Genomic DNA, 15,049 nt, shown 5'->3' on the forward strand with positions numbered 1-15,049 from the left:
TCTAGAAGCAGAAACATGGTGCAAGTTCCTGGACATCATGATCTAATAGCAGTGCCTGGCAGAAGCTTGCACCGTATGCACAAGGCCAAAATATTGGCTTTGTCAATGCTTGTGTTGAACAGGATCTCAGTGGCTTTGCCAATGCTGTTTTTAACAGGACTTCAGCGAAGGACACGCAGAGTGCTTATAAATCGGGTGCCTGAAGGGCTGCAGCAAATTAATTTTGTAATGTGAGCTCCGCAAAGCACACTTTTAAAGCCCCAGAACGAAAACATTACAAAAATGTATATATTGCAGCGTTATACAACTGATGACTGGCACATGGTGGTAGTTGCTGGTACTTTCTTTACACATTGTACTAATGATTATTCTGGTGCAGTTTCAATGTTACAAGCAGTTAACTCTCTCTCCTTCATGTGTGAAAACCATTTTAATACTGCTCTAAGCCTATGTTGCCCTTTCTCAGATCAGTCTCTCGCTTTCTCTTTACAGACCATCAGCAACACCTTACATGAACAAATCCAACCAGTCCAGGGCAATTGTGCAACTAAAAACATCAGACTTCAACCTCCACAGTGCACCTTCCGGGATTTGGATTTCCCATAGCCTGCGAAGGAGTTCATTGCAGTGACCATTCTCCAGAACGAGGTGAGCTAGCATGAGTCTTTTGTAGGGTTTGGTGCTCAGGGCACTCTAACTCTGTTTGTGTTCATCTGTAGTAAAGAAGGCACACAGCTATCTTGGTTAAAAAAAATGTGAAAAGAAGCCCATGTTTGTGGGGATCAATGAGGTGGGGGAAAATCTGATGAACAGTACAGACTACAGAATGGCATCTATGACTAGCTGAGAGGGTGGCATGTGAAAATCGAAAGTCATACATATAATGCAAAAAGGCCTGCTTATGGTTCAACGGAAGCAAACCTGTCCATTTGGAAACTGTTTTTCGAAGGATAGGATTGGGTGGTGGTTCCCACTTACCTCATGATGTCCTGGTATCATCCAGTTGAATGGTATACAGTAATTTGTTTTACTGCTGTAAAATCCCACAGTCTTTCAAACATCAGAATACCTTCTTTCTAATCTTCACCGTTGCTCCCACAGTGCTTGGGAGGGGTTGGGGTTGTGTCATGCAGTCAGAAAAATCTCCCTACATTCTAAACAATGTTTTTTTAGAACAGTATTAACAGAACAAACTTGCCTCATTTCTTCCATAAGTACTCATTTGCCAAACAAGCTGCAATATGTACTGTGTGGCTGGTGTCACATTTGCTAATGGGCATGTGTGTTAACGCATGCATAGATAACATCAGCAATTATACTCAACTGTACTGGTCGATGATAAGTACAGCAGAGTTGTGTATAATTGCAGACGCTATCTGTGTCTAGTACCGACTAATTATACTTATGTGTTATTGAAGAGCATACCTAACAATGACTACATGATCCCATCTACATATACATGTACATAATCATTTTGCTTATTAACAGGTGTCACTGTTGCTGAAAATGAATTCAGTGGACCAATTACTCTCAAAACCATTTTCCGGACTCGCACACAGTGAAAAACTGGAGGTGAAAAGACTAGGGCCTGATCGGCCAGATGTAAAAATTGAACAGTCCGCAAAAGATAGGGGAAAGGCTTACACACGCACATTTTCCATGGTGTGGTATGAAAAGAAGACATGGCTCACTGGTAGCATTGCTAAGCGGTCTTTGTTCTGCTTCCCTTGCCTGCTGTTTGGAGGTGAAACGGCCTGGACAAAAACCGGAGTCACTGACTTAAAGCATTTGTCAGAAAAAACCAAGAGACATGAATCGTGCAAATCTCATATTGAGAATATATTACAGCTGCGCATGTTGGGAAGTGTGAACATTGCAACACAGTTGGATGATGCCTATCGCCGGAGCGTGATGAGGCATAATGAGGATGTGGATAAAAACCGATACATCTTGTCAAAGTTAATAGACTGTGTGCGTTTTTGTGGTGCGTTTGAATTGGCTTTACGTGGCCATGATGAAACTGAAGACTCTTTAAATCCTGGTGTGTTTAGAGGCCTGGTGGATTTTGTATCCAGCATAGACAGTGCAATGGAACTACACTTAAAAAATGCAACAGTATTCAAGGGCACTTCAAAAACAATTCAGAATGAACTGCTGGACTGCATGCTCACGGTCACCAGAGAGATCATTGTAGAGCAGTTAAAATGCACTGATTATGTGGCTATTCAGGCAGACGATACAACTGATATTTCCACTAAGACTCAGTCTGTGCTAGTCTATCGCTACATTGATGAACGATACAGAATTGTTGAAAGGTTTTATGGATTCTCTGATCTGAAAGACTCTAGTGCGCAGACCATTGCTACTGCCATAATGGAAAAATTGGACAAAGTATTCCCTGAAGATTGCCACAAAAAAAAAGTAATTGCGCAAACATATGATGGTGCGAGTGTAATGAGGGGGGTGTCTGGTGGAGTCCAAAAGAAAGTAGCTGAAGTGTATCCAAATGCACATTATGTACATTGCTATGCACACCAGCTTAACCTCATCATTGAACAGGCTGTTTCAAATATCTCACAAGCTCGAGTTTTCTTTTTGGATATCTCTGGCTTCTGTACATTTTTTTCTCGTTCTCCAAAAAGAACCGCAGTTCTAGATGAGGTTTCAGATTCCAGACTTCCAAAACCATCTCGCACTCGCTGGAGCTACCATATTCGGGTAGTGGAAGCCATATATCGGCACAGGGAAGCACTCCGTACATGCTTTGAGAAAATTATTGAAAGACGGACTGATTTTGAGGGGGTTACTGTGCATGAGGCCCAGGGATTCATTCGAACTCTGAAAGAGAAGGAGTTCCTTTTCTTCCTTTTTTTGTTCAATGACATAATGCCCCATGTCGACATTTTATATAACCAGCTTCAGAAGCGAGACATTGACTCTGTGTATGTGCAGAAAGCTACTGAAACTTTTATCAAGTGCATTGGCAGAGTACGTGAAAGCACTGACAATCTGGAAGCTAAATTTCCATCAGAGGCAACTTTTTCAGGTCGCAATGCAAATATGAACACTTTGAATCGTTTGGCTAAAGAAGTATGTGATATTATAGTTACACAAGCCCAAGAACGCTTTGCATTTACTAACCACTTGGAGGGGGCCAAATTGTTGCAGAGTGACCTATTTCAAACACATGGACAGTCTTTTCCCAATGAAGCACTGAATGCAACTGTCCAAGCGTACCCCATGTTAAACAAGGAAAGACTGCGCACTGAGCTTTCAATTGTTTATGAGAGACCAGAATTCTGTAGTTCAAGTGGGGCAATTTCTTTATTAAAATTGTTCGTTGAAAACAATCTCGAAGAAGCATTTAGTGAGACAATGCAGTTATTAAAAATTCTGATTACTACACCCATGACAACAGCTGAGTCTGAGCGCTGTTTCTCCACCCTGAAGCGAATTAAAACATTCTTGAGAAACACAATGACTGAGGATCGTCTGAATGCTTTGGCCATGCTGTCCATGGAAAAACAACTAATTCAAGAGATCCCTGACTTCAATACACGGACTATTGATAAATTTGCCTCTCTGAAAAATAGACGTGCACAATTTGTGTACAAACTTTCAAAATGATTGACCAGTGAATGTTCTGTTACAAACGAGCTATTTGCAGTTATTTTGTGGGTTACCTTGAATTCTTTGTTTCAATGGCCTTATATATGTTAGGATTTTGTTTAAGGTTGCAGTGATCTATTTGACAGAACAGTGAGAAATGTGAAGTATGTTTTGATGTTATGGTTGTTGGTTGATAATAAAGCACTCAACATAGTAAACTATTTCTGTTGCATTTTTCTCCATGCAATATGTATGTGCCATTTCTGAGACCTGTGCATTCCACGTGTTGCAACTTTGAGCAACTGACGCAATGGCAACTCAGCGAGGCAGACAGCCATTAGAGGTAGGACAAATATGTCGCATTAATTAAGTGGTTAAAAACTAAAGTCATATTTTAGCTTAGTTTCCCCCTTTCAGAAAATGCCTCAAATCCCACCTTAGTAAGAGGATGAACGCATGTGAATGCCAGTAACAGCATGACAAACATGTTTCCATCATTACTGACTATATAATGAATTTATTTATGCATACACCATAGTACCAGCTATTCCCAGTACAAGCTGCTGTAAAATACACCATCACACTTGCACACGTAAGAATAGTGTACCACCATTAATATGTAAAACCGAATGCTTTTTTCATATTTCGGTGGGTTTTTTGGACAGTAAATTGCACATTTTGTAGGCCATTTTTCCAAAATTTTCGCGGGGGGATAACCCCCCCGCACCCACCTTGGGGGGGGTGGGCTCGCGCGGTGCGCGCGCTCGCGTCTATATTCGCCCTGGGAAATTTACGCCCCACCAGCTTTCAAACTCACCAGCCGCCACTGGCGGAAGGTAATCCTTTCAAAGGAATAAAGTGGGCCTTCTTGGAAAAAAGATCCACAATAACTAGAATGGTGTTGAATCCATTACATGGCGGTAAATCTGTAATAAAGTCTAAAGGCAAAGTGTGCCATGGTGTGGGTGGAATATCTAAAGGTTGTAAAAGACCAGCTGGTTTTTTCTTCTGACTTTTGTTTTGGGCGCAGATGCCACAAGACAGTACAAATGACTTTACGTCTTTCCGCCAGGTGGGCCACCAGAATTGTCTTTTATTTTTAGCTTCAGTCTTTGCAATACCTGGGTGCCCTTCCATCAGAGCATCATGGTAATTGGAGATGACTAGTTTTTGTAGTTCCTTGTGTGGTAGAAATAGACGCCCTTGATAGTAAGGTAAGTCATTGATGACCGAATAATCTTGGCCCTTTTTCACCCAGTCCTGCAGGGCTGCTGAATCGAAAAGTTGGTGGATTTTTAAATGAATATCTTCTAAAGTCTGTAGAGTAGTTATGCCAAGAATTCTTTGTTCTGGAATTATAGGCATTGGTTCTGGGTTCGAATATGCTTCTCCCATCCCTATTCGGGATAAGGCATCTGCCTTACCATTCTTACAACCTGGGCGATAAGTGATCACGAAATCGAATTCTGCAAGGAATAATTGCCATCGAAGTTGACGCGATGATTGGGCCTTGGCTGTTTTTAAATACTGCAAATTCCTGTGGTCGGTGATTACAGTAATGGTGTGCCTGGCACCGAGAAGATAATGCCACCAAGCCTTGAAGGCAGATTTGATGGCTAACAACTCTTTATCGGTAACTGTATAGTTTAACTCGGGGGCCGAAAACTTTCTGGACCAAAACGCTACTGGATGAAGTTGACCGGTTTTAGGATCCTTTTGGGACAGGACAGCCCCCATGGCTAAACTGGATGCATCGGTTTCAACTATGTATGGGAGCTCGGGGCGTGGGTGCTTTAAGACAGGTGCCGACGTGAATTTCAATTTCAGCTCTTGCAAGGCCTTTTCAGCCTCTTCGGTCCACAAGAATAGTTTGTTTTTTCGCAAAAGTGCTGTGATGGGGTGTACAACATGTGAGAAGTCAGGAATAAATCTGCGGTAGAAATTAGCAAATCCATGCATGCTTTGTTCCCGTTTTACTGAACTGGGTAATGGCCATTCGAGAATTGCGTCCACCTTTCGAGAGTCCATTCAGACTCCTTTTGGAGTCAGGATAAATCCAAGGAATTCAACTTCGGTAGCATGAAAAACACATTTTTCCAATTTTGCATATAACTTGTGCTGGCGTAGTTTCTTGAGGACTGCACGAACGTGCTTAACATGGTCTGATTCTGAGGAGGAGTACACTAGAATATCGTCTATGTATACGACAACACAGACGTCAATGAGTTCATGAAGGACATCCTTCATAAAATACTGGAAGGCTGCTGGTGCATTGCACAACCGAAAGGGCATCACCTGATATTCGAATAATCCGTACTTGTTGCGAAAGGCAGTCTTCCATTCGTCGCCTTTCTTTACACGTACCAGATGATATGCCCCTCAGAGATCTAATTTAGTGTAGATGCAAGCGTCCTTTACTTGGTCTAGTAATTCGGGGATCAGAGGCGATGGGTATCGGTTCTTCACCCTGATCTGATTTAATGCGCGGTAGTCTATGCACATTCTGAGGTCACCTTCCTTTTCAGGCACGAAGAACAAAGCTGAGGATTCAGGGGACTTGGATGGACGAATGAAGCCATTAGCAAGGTATTGGTGCAAGTATTGTCGTAGTTGAAGGTTTTCGGGTTCCGTAAGGGCGTAGATCCTACTACATGGAGGTTGTGCACCGGGTATGAGGTCAATTTGACAATCGTATGATCTGTGAGGTGGTAAGGTGTTTGCCTGTTCTTTTTGGAAAACATCCTGGAATTATTGATATTCCTGAGGTAACTGCACGACTGGATCAGCAACTGTGGCCAGGCCTTTGTTCAAGGTTTTTCCCGGGTAATAGGTGTGTGCACAATCCGGGAAGGTTATTCTCTTCTCTTGCCAATCAATACAAGGATTATGTGTTTCCAACCAAGGTATCCCCAGTATTATTTGGAACTGCGGGGCTTTGATTAAATCAAACACAATAGTCTCTCGATGCCCATCCTGCCCAACAGTGTCATCTCTGCGGTGGAATGAGTTACAGGCCCAGAGGCAATTTCAGCTCCATCGACTGTGGTGATGACATCCGAAGTGGTCTTTTTGCAGAGAGGTAGATTCATCCTAGAAGCCAATTCGTGGTCTGTATAGTTTTCTACGGCCCTGCTATCAATGTATGCCCTTACTGCGTGCATACGCGATGGCTGCCTTGGATCAATAAGGACCATTGGTATAATTAGGTGCGAGGTCTGAGTATCCTTCTTCAAGCTCGGCAAGCGGACCTCTACGCTTGTCGGGCGTGGTCGTTTCCCAAATCAGGCTCTGTTTGATTTCTATCAGCAACTCCGACTACTTTCTTGGATAGTTTTATAGGGCAATCCCGTAGAAAATGTCCTGAGGCCCCACAGAACAGACACAATTGCATCTGCCGTCTCCTTTCTCTCTCCTTTTGAGATAAGGGTCCCTTAACCCCCCCGATCTGCATTGGTTCTGATGCATCTGTTCCTTTGGGGGTAACATTGGGTTTAACCAATACCCGATTCTCAAACTTAGCTCGATCAGCCTTTCTATTCTGAAGTCAGTGGTCTAACTGGACCACTAAGTCCATATATTCTGCGCAATCTTGAGGTGGGTTCACAACTTGGGCCAACACATCTTTGAGTTCACCCCGAAGTCTGCGATGAAATAATGTAATTCGTTTTACCTCTGGCCATCCGGTTTCCTCCACCAACCTATTGAAGGTTGCGATATAGGTTAGTAGATCCTGGTTACCTTGTCGTAAGGATAAAAGTTCGTTATCCAGGGCCTGTCCCTGTGAATGTCTGGCGAATAGTCTTTCCATGCTCAATTGAAAACCCTGAAAATCCCGAAGAAGAGGGTCATTCTGGTTGACTAGTGGAATTGACCAATCCGCTGCACTGCCACTAAGGTATGATAGTACAAAGGCTACATTGGCTTGGTCGTTTGGAAAAGCTCCAGGTCTGCATAAAAAGTGCAAGCGGCATTGGTTCATAAACACGGGGAACTTTTTCGGGTCCCCAGCAAAACGTTCGGGTGGAGCTAAAGGAATGCCCCCTGGTAGAACCACTTGCACAGGATTGCTCGATGAAACGGGAGATGGATTCCCCCCGAGTCCAGGTAATGGTGTTTGCCCAGCTTGGTTTTGCAGCAATTGTCTAGCAAGATCATCAGTGCGCTCCTTTGACACAATCAGTTCTCTCCTGAGGGGATTAGTTTCTTGGCGCGCGGAGTACACTTCTGCCCTAAGTTCCCCTAACAATAGCGCAAGTTGGTCGGTTTCTGAGGTTTCCATTACGCCCGGGTGGGGATTTGTAGATAGGCTTCGCGTTCCGTTACGTTCAACTGTTTCCCACAGGGGCGTCAATCAGACCGGGACAGCTGCGGTCTCCACCAACGTGATCCATATTGCCGAGATAACTGTCTGGACTGGCACGCCTAATCTCGTCTCCTTGATCCATAGAAGTATTCTCCTGCAAGTGGACAAAGGGATTTAGCCACCCGTGGATTTTAGTGATGGCCCTCTCCCACTGTTCTCGTTCTCCCCACTTGTCACCTCCGATATCCCCTTTTAGTAACCTCACCTTATGTTTTTAAATGATGAGCTCTCCATCCTGCATGGCATGCAGGGGCGCGTAGATACCAGTTACTTCACTGGTTTGAAGGTACTGGAGGAGTTCCGGAGGAATATTGACTCCGGGGTTTATAAAGTTCAAAGAGTTCAATATGTCCAATGTTCACTCTTGTTCCATTCCCTTGTTGAATTGCAGCTGGTTCAAAATAATGTTGCCTGGAGGCAGCTGATGGCGTTCAGGTAAGAGTCTGTATTACCCAACACTGTCTGGTAAAAGTTGCATGAGTTTAACTTGTTGTTTTCTCTTCCTTTATAGGTTCGGCATATGAAGATGAGGCGTATTAAAGGGTAATGCCTCCGGTGGTAAATCAGGTAAGCCTATGGTGGTAAGAGATTATATTTGTTGGCTCTCTTGGCTCACCTTGTTGTTTCTTTTGTTTTCCCCCAGGTGCTGTAGTTCGACGAAGAAAATGATGGAGGCAGCGCCGAGTCGGAAGATGCTGTGGACTGGTGAGTATAACGCGGCGCTGCTGCTGGCGATGCGACGCGTGCTGGAATAATGTCCTTTCCAGGCTCGGAGATGTGCTGGATCCGGAATAAGGTAAGGAATTAAAATAATGTCTGTGATCTAACCTTTTCTTCCTTTTTCCCCTTTTTCTAGGAGCTCCGGTATTCGAGGCGAGCGTGGCAGAAGACTGGATGCTGACTTGCAGGCACGGTGAGCGTTACGCTGCAGGATGCGTGTGCTGCTGTTCGGGCGTGGTTTAAATAGCCTCCAAAGTAGTTCCAGGTAAGAAGTTCCCCAGAACCACACCCGAGTAAACAATAGTCCCTGTAACAAAATAGTCCCATCCAGGCCTCACGTTGGCTTGGATTCATTAGCAGCATGGTCTGCATGAGGTAAGTAATGTCTATGAGCCTGGCGCCTATGGTGCCAGGACTGGTTTCTAAGATGAGCCTGGTGCCTAAGGCGCCAGGACTAAACCCAAACAGCCCCCAGCCGGGGCTGCTGGGGTTTTAACAAGTATCTGGATGCCTGCTCCCGGGGCTGATGGACTCGATCCAGATCCCCGGGGGTAGGCATCATGACACTCCCACCGGGTGGCACCATTAATCGGAGATGAGGAGAAAGGAGTAAGCACACAGACCATATGAAGAGTCCATAGGTCTGGCGAAGGACCGACAAAGAGGATGTCGGCGAGGGTATGTCTGGAGAAAGAGCTGGTGTAGGTGTCAGCTATAGGGAGACCATGGTTAGAGGCTAAGATATCCTTTTTGAACGTCTTCCTGTCAGACAATGAGAAGGGTAGGATAGTCAATGGAGAAACAGTTGGAGACAATAGTAGAAAAAGAGAGTGCCATAGGTGATTAGGGGGAGTGGGGAGAGAAAAGGGTGCCAGCCACTGGCACAGCTAGATACAGATTTAGAAAACTGGGTGAACACAGTAAAGCCACTGGCACAGCTAGATTCAAATTTAGCAAACTAGGAGAACACAGTACAGCCACCGGCACAGCTGTATACAGATTTAGCAAACTGGATGAACACAGTATAGCCACTGGCACAGCTAGATTCAAATTTAGCAAACTGGGAGAACACAGAACCTCAGTACCTCGGCCTGGGGGCTGTGTATAGTAGACAAATCCATTGGATATAGTGGAGGCCAAGTTAAGATCTGCACAGGACTTCAAACAGAAAAGGCCACTCGACAGAGTCAAAGGCCTTCTCAGCATTAAGGGTTGCCGCTACAATAGGGACATCCTCTTTAACGTTGTGTAGCATGGAAAAGAGTCATCTGAGGTTATTTTGTGTGGATCTCCTCGGGATAAACCCTGCCTGATCTGGAAGAACAAGGGCGTTTTTATGGGGAAGAAGTCTGTTAGCTAATAATTTGGCTAGTGTTTTATTATCCATGTTTATAAGCGACAGGTGCCTATCTGACGTACAGGATCGATAATCTTTATTAGGTTTAAGTGGGAGTGTAACTACCGCCATCCTGGTGGATTCTGGGAGAAGCCCAGCAGACACCAAGAATTCATATATGCGACACAGATGTGGAGCAAGGATATTGGCGTATTCTTGGTAGAATTCTGCCGAGATGCCATCCTGGCCGGGGGCTTTACCACTTGGGAGGTCAAGAATTACCATACAAATCTCTTCTATGGTGGGAGATGAATGCAGCAGGTCAGCAACGGAGGGGTCTAACCAACTGAGGGCTACTCGGTTGAGATACAAACAGATTTCCTCTACTCAGAATGCTAGTTGGGATGAGTATAATGTATTATAGTAATCCCGAAATAGCCTGCTGATATCCTTGGAGTCGCACACTGGGTTCCCCTTCAGGTCATTAACCTCAAGTATCCTTCCTTGTCCCTATCCTTATGGATTGCCCAGGCCAGAGTGTGGCTGGGTCTGCCACCCTCGGCGTATTTTGTTGCCCGGATCGAGTCCCCAAGATATCTGTCCTCTCTATCTGAGGTTTCGAGGTGTGCGTGTCTCTTGACAGTCACTGTTATTTCAACATGTGGGTCCCTACTCAGCATCTGTTTATGTTCCAGGTCTTTGATTTCTGTTTCTAGATGACGTAGGGTCATCTTCAGGGACTTCAGAACACCACCCGCTCCGGAGATACAACAGCCCCTTATGAAAACCTTTAATGCTTCCCAAACCGTTCTATAGTCGGGGACCAAGTCGGCATTGGTAAGAAAATATTCAGGAATATCTTCATGGATACCCGGCCGGAACACTGTGCCTTGAATGGCGCTGGGCATAGGTGCCACCGGTGGGGATGTGGTGCATAATTGCCAACATTCGGTGACCAAAAATATGTAGTAGTTTTCAAGTTTCAAAAATAATACTTTGCATAACAATTACATCACAGGAAAATACAAAACATACATTGTTGGCACTACTGGAGCATTCTAAAATACAAAACCCATCAAACAGCACAACATCGAAAGATGTTCAAAGGTTTAAAATGTATAATTCTGAATGGTAAGTTAACACTGAATTCAATCACCTAACTTCACAGAAGGTAATCACACAGAGCTGGTAGGCAAAGTTTGCCACTGCTCTGTAGCAGCAACATGGGCAATACAAATATATTCCTGCAATGCAAGATGAATAACTGAACAACATGGAGACTGATACCCTCCTGAGTTTGATATACAGATGCTGTGTGATGGTGGTACGCTCTGCCACTTGCCTTCACTGGTGGTTCACCTAAGGCCTGACCCGGCCAGAGTGCAGGGCAGAGCCATGTAGCTGTGCAGCAGAAGAAGACCAAGTGAGATACGAGGTCACACAGCCGCTCTCAGAGCCATGTAGCTGTCTGGTTACTGGATTGGTCTGAGCCCATCAATCAAAGTAATCACTTACCCACCCACCGCACAGACAGACAAAGTAATGTGTTGCATGCTTTGTCCTGGGCCGGTCGCAAGCGGCTTGCCTTAAAATCACATAAATTCCCTGCCCCTGTAAAAAGCAGTAGGATTTGTCACCCAAATCTGTAGACGGTAGGACTGCTTAAAAGGTAGTAGCCTACTGCCTAAATCAGTAGGGTTGGTAAGTATGGTGGTGCCGTTCCAGGGATGGAAATGGAGGACAGTATCGGAGAGTGGTTGGACAGTATTCCAGTGAACTGTGTTGCCCTGTTAAGGGGGATAGTCAACATGATATAGTCAATCCTGGAAGCACTGCCATGGGCGCTAGAGTAAACGAGAATTCCCTTGTGTCGGGGAGCATAGGTCTCCAAATATCTACCAGCTCGAGTGAGTCCGCTATGTTGCCCCAGGCAGCGTTATTTGTGTTGTTAATGACCGATCTAATTCCAGGGACAGTGCCATGTTAAAATTACCCACCCATACCACTTCATATGTAGGGAATTTATGAAGCTGGACTGCACAGTTCTGGAAACATTCCGGTGAGTTGACATTAGGAGCATAAATATTGATGAACAGGATTTTCAAACCAAGGCATTCACCTGCGAGGCACACATATCGACCCTCAGTAACACACATTCTTTCATGTAAACGAAATTTTAAGGATTGATGAAGGTAAATTGCCACCCCTTGAGCCTGTGATGAAAAGGAAGACCCATATCAATGCACCCCCAACCTTTAACCAGTGAGAGCGTGCCATCCCGTGAGATGTGAGTTTCTTGTAGACATAACACATTCACTTTATGCAACTTAGCATGGTTAATCACCAATCGAAATGTTTTGCAATTGATAACCCCCCAGATATTCCAATACATTACTTTTAGTGGTCCACCCCCATGGCCCTTGACATACTGATAGAATAGTGGGGCGTTCCAGCATGGCCAGTACATCCCGCTGCAATTTGTGCTGAGAGAGAGTGTGCAACCCAATACAGTATGTTTCTGTAGCAAGACACCAAAAATCATGTACGCACCTTGAACATAAAACAATGCTCCCCCTATCACCCTCCACCCACACCAGAAACTCCATCTCTCTGACAGATGACCCCAAAACAAATTAGAACACATGTAGAACATGGCGCAGTGACTGCGTCAGCGGGTACTGTTTGTGGCAGCTTAGCTCGGGGGACCAGCAGCAAAACCATTGTCTTTGCAACATGGAACCTACTGGCCCTTAACAGGAACTAAAGATGCAACGGATGGTGAATGTAAGCTAGAGACAGGGTGGGTATAGCAAATTATTCCCATCTGAAGCAAGGGAAATTACTGGGTATGGCAACGGAGTTCATAGGCACATGAATAACAAGGAAGGAGATATGACATCATAACTGGCAGATGATAAATATGCTAGCATCAGCTGTTAGGGTCCTCCCGGGGCCCAACTAGATCAGGGAGATCACAGATAAATCGGTCAGCAGCTGCAGGATTGGTGAAGAACCAGGTCTTGCCATTATGGACCACATGAAGTTCGGCAGGAAACATCATAGCATAGCAAATATTTTTTTACCTGAGTTTAATCTTCACAGCTTGGAATGACTTCCTCTGTTCTTGGACCTGTAAGCTGAAGTCAGGGAACAGACTGATAACCGAGGAGCCATATCACAGTTTGCCTAGGTCTCTTGCTGTTCTAACCAAAGTATCTCTGTCCCTGTAGTTGAGTATCCTGGCGATGAGGGGTCTGTCAGGCGCACCAGGAGGAGGCCTATGGGTAAGAGAGCGGTGTGCCCTGTCAACTAGGAACATGTTGGACATTATAGGGTGCTCGAGTATGTCCATGAGGAGTTTTTCGACGAACGTTTCCATGTTATTGATATGGGTAGTTTCAGGGACCCCCACAATTCAGATGTTATTCCTGTGCGATCTTCCTTCCAGGTCTTCGTTCTTGGTTTCGACACGTCTTAAAGATTGTTGTAGGGTCACCACCTCTCTCTGCAGGGACGCCACCCTATGCTTGTTGTCCCCGATACGCAGTTCAGCTTCTGTCATGCGGCCACATAGTTTGTCTATCTGAATGGATGGGGTTTCTACCTTGCACGTTAATGTATCGATTTTGGATCCGAGGTTGTCAGTACTGTTTTTCAAAGCCAGCAGGGTTTCATTCAGGGTGGTTACATCGATGGTAGTGGAGGAGAAAGCTGTGGCAGAAGGAAGAGGGGGTTGATCTTGGCAGGCAAACTGGTCCATCTTCGCCTGCCTTTTATTGTTTCCCATCACGTTAAAGGTTAAATGGGCCGGGGTAATCAGCTGCTGGGGCCACAGAACCAGGAGGTACCCCGGGCGAGGCAGTGCAGGAAAGAAGGGTTAACCAAGATTGTATGGGGCCGAACCAGGAGCCTCTTTGGCTAGTGCTGCCCCGCTACAGCCGTGGCCTGTCACTGAATGAATCCGGGGGACCCCACCAGCACAAGAGGGGTGTCAGGTGTTTACAGCTAGGCAGCACTCTGCCCCAGGCAGGTCAAACTGATGTGCTCACGTGCAGCGCCGTAGGGCATATTCCAGCACCGGCCCAGCTGTGAACCAGCTATGTTCTTGTATATTTCAGCCAGTGGCGGCGTCTCGCTCCTGCAGCAGCACCTCAGCCTGTGGTTGGCAGGCTGTCACCCATTTGGGGTCAATCCTTGCAATTGCCGACCAGCCTGTTGGCCTTCCAACTTCCACAGCCTGGTTCGCATCAGCCTTGAAAGAGCTGTTCCTTTTCATGCCAAGCCTCGCTCGTGGTCTGCATATGCACGCCACCTTTTATCCCAACAGGGTGGGTTAACAAGTGGCAGATGTGCATTGTTAGGACTACATGCCTGACCCTGTATGGCCTCATTAAAGGGACAGAGTCAATGCAAGTCAGTGGAGGTAATCTTTCTAACCTCGTTCCTCATCTTCCTTGGCTCAATACTGTTGACAATGTAAAGTGGGGAGGAATTATGGGAGCTGTAGTTTCCCATAAGATAAGCATTGATAGGGATTAGATGGGTTGTGGAAAAAGGGGTATACCATGTCTCACCATTGGGTGCTTCTCCTCCTAGGTGATCTTCCCTCATTTGTCCTCCCCCAGGGTTGGGATCCAAAAGCAATGGCCTTTCCCTGGCCACCTGAGTACAGGATCCCCAGGGATTAGGTTGTGAAACGCCCTCTGGTTTTTGACAGGGAGCAGTGTGGCAAGGGGGCTTTCAATGAATGGTCTTCTGTGCCTGGGCGACGACAGGTTGTCAGGGGTGTGTGGGTGAGGGTGGGAGGTTCTGCTTAGTGGGGAGGTTTGGCCAAGGCTGTGCACACAGAGTTTAGGGGAGTGAAATTTCAGTATCGGGCAGGAGGGGTTTGGGCAGGGAGAAAGGGAAGGGAGGAGGGGGCAGAGGAGGACAGTGGTGAGGGGTAGGGGCGGCAAGTGGTGTTAGCAGGGGAGCGGAAGAGAGGTTGGGCAGGGTTGGGATAGTGCCGAAGGATGGAGGTG

At 45.7% G+C, this 15,049-nt stretch overlaps 1 protein-coding gene across 1 annotated transcript; it reads left to right on the forward strand.

The window, feature by feature from the left end:
• Positions 1 to 413: 413 nt before the first annotated feature.
• On the forward strand, positions 414 to 3,830 carry LOC138526029 (zinc finger MYM-type protein 1-like). The gene is made up of 2 exons (XM_069636327.1): positions 414 to 648; positions 1,489 to 3,830. The coding sequence occupies exon 2, from the start codon at positions 1,507 to 1,509 to the stop codon at positions 3,625 to 3,627; it is 2,121 nt and encodes a 706-aa protein (XP_069492428.1). The 5' UTR covers positions 414 to 648; positions 1,489 to 1,506; the 3' UTR covers positions 3,628 to 3,830.
• The last annotated feature ends 11,219 nt before the right edge of the window (positions 3,831 to 15,049 follow it).

Source organism: Ambystoma mexicanum, chromosome 7p (genome assembly GCF_040938575.1).
Source record: "Ambystoma mexicanum isolate Mex_15411 chromosome 7p, UKY_AmexF1_1, whole genome shotgun sequence".
In the NCBI taxonomy this organism is placed as follows: Eukaryota; Metazoa; Chordata; class Amphibia; order Caudata; family Ambystomatidae; genus Ambystoma; species Ambystoma mexicanum.

What these genes read in the sequence shown, in the direction of transcription:
- LOC138526029 (XM_069636327.1), top strand. Translation starts at nt 1,507, where the DNA reads ATGAATTCAGTGGACCAATTACTCTCAAAACCATTTTCCGGACTCGCA.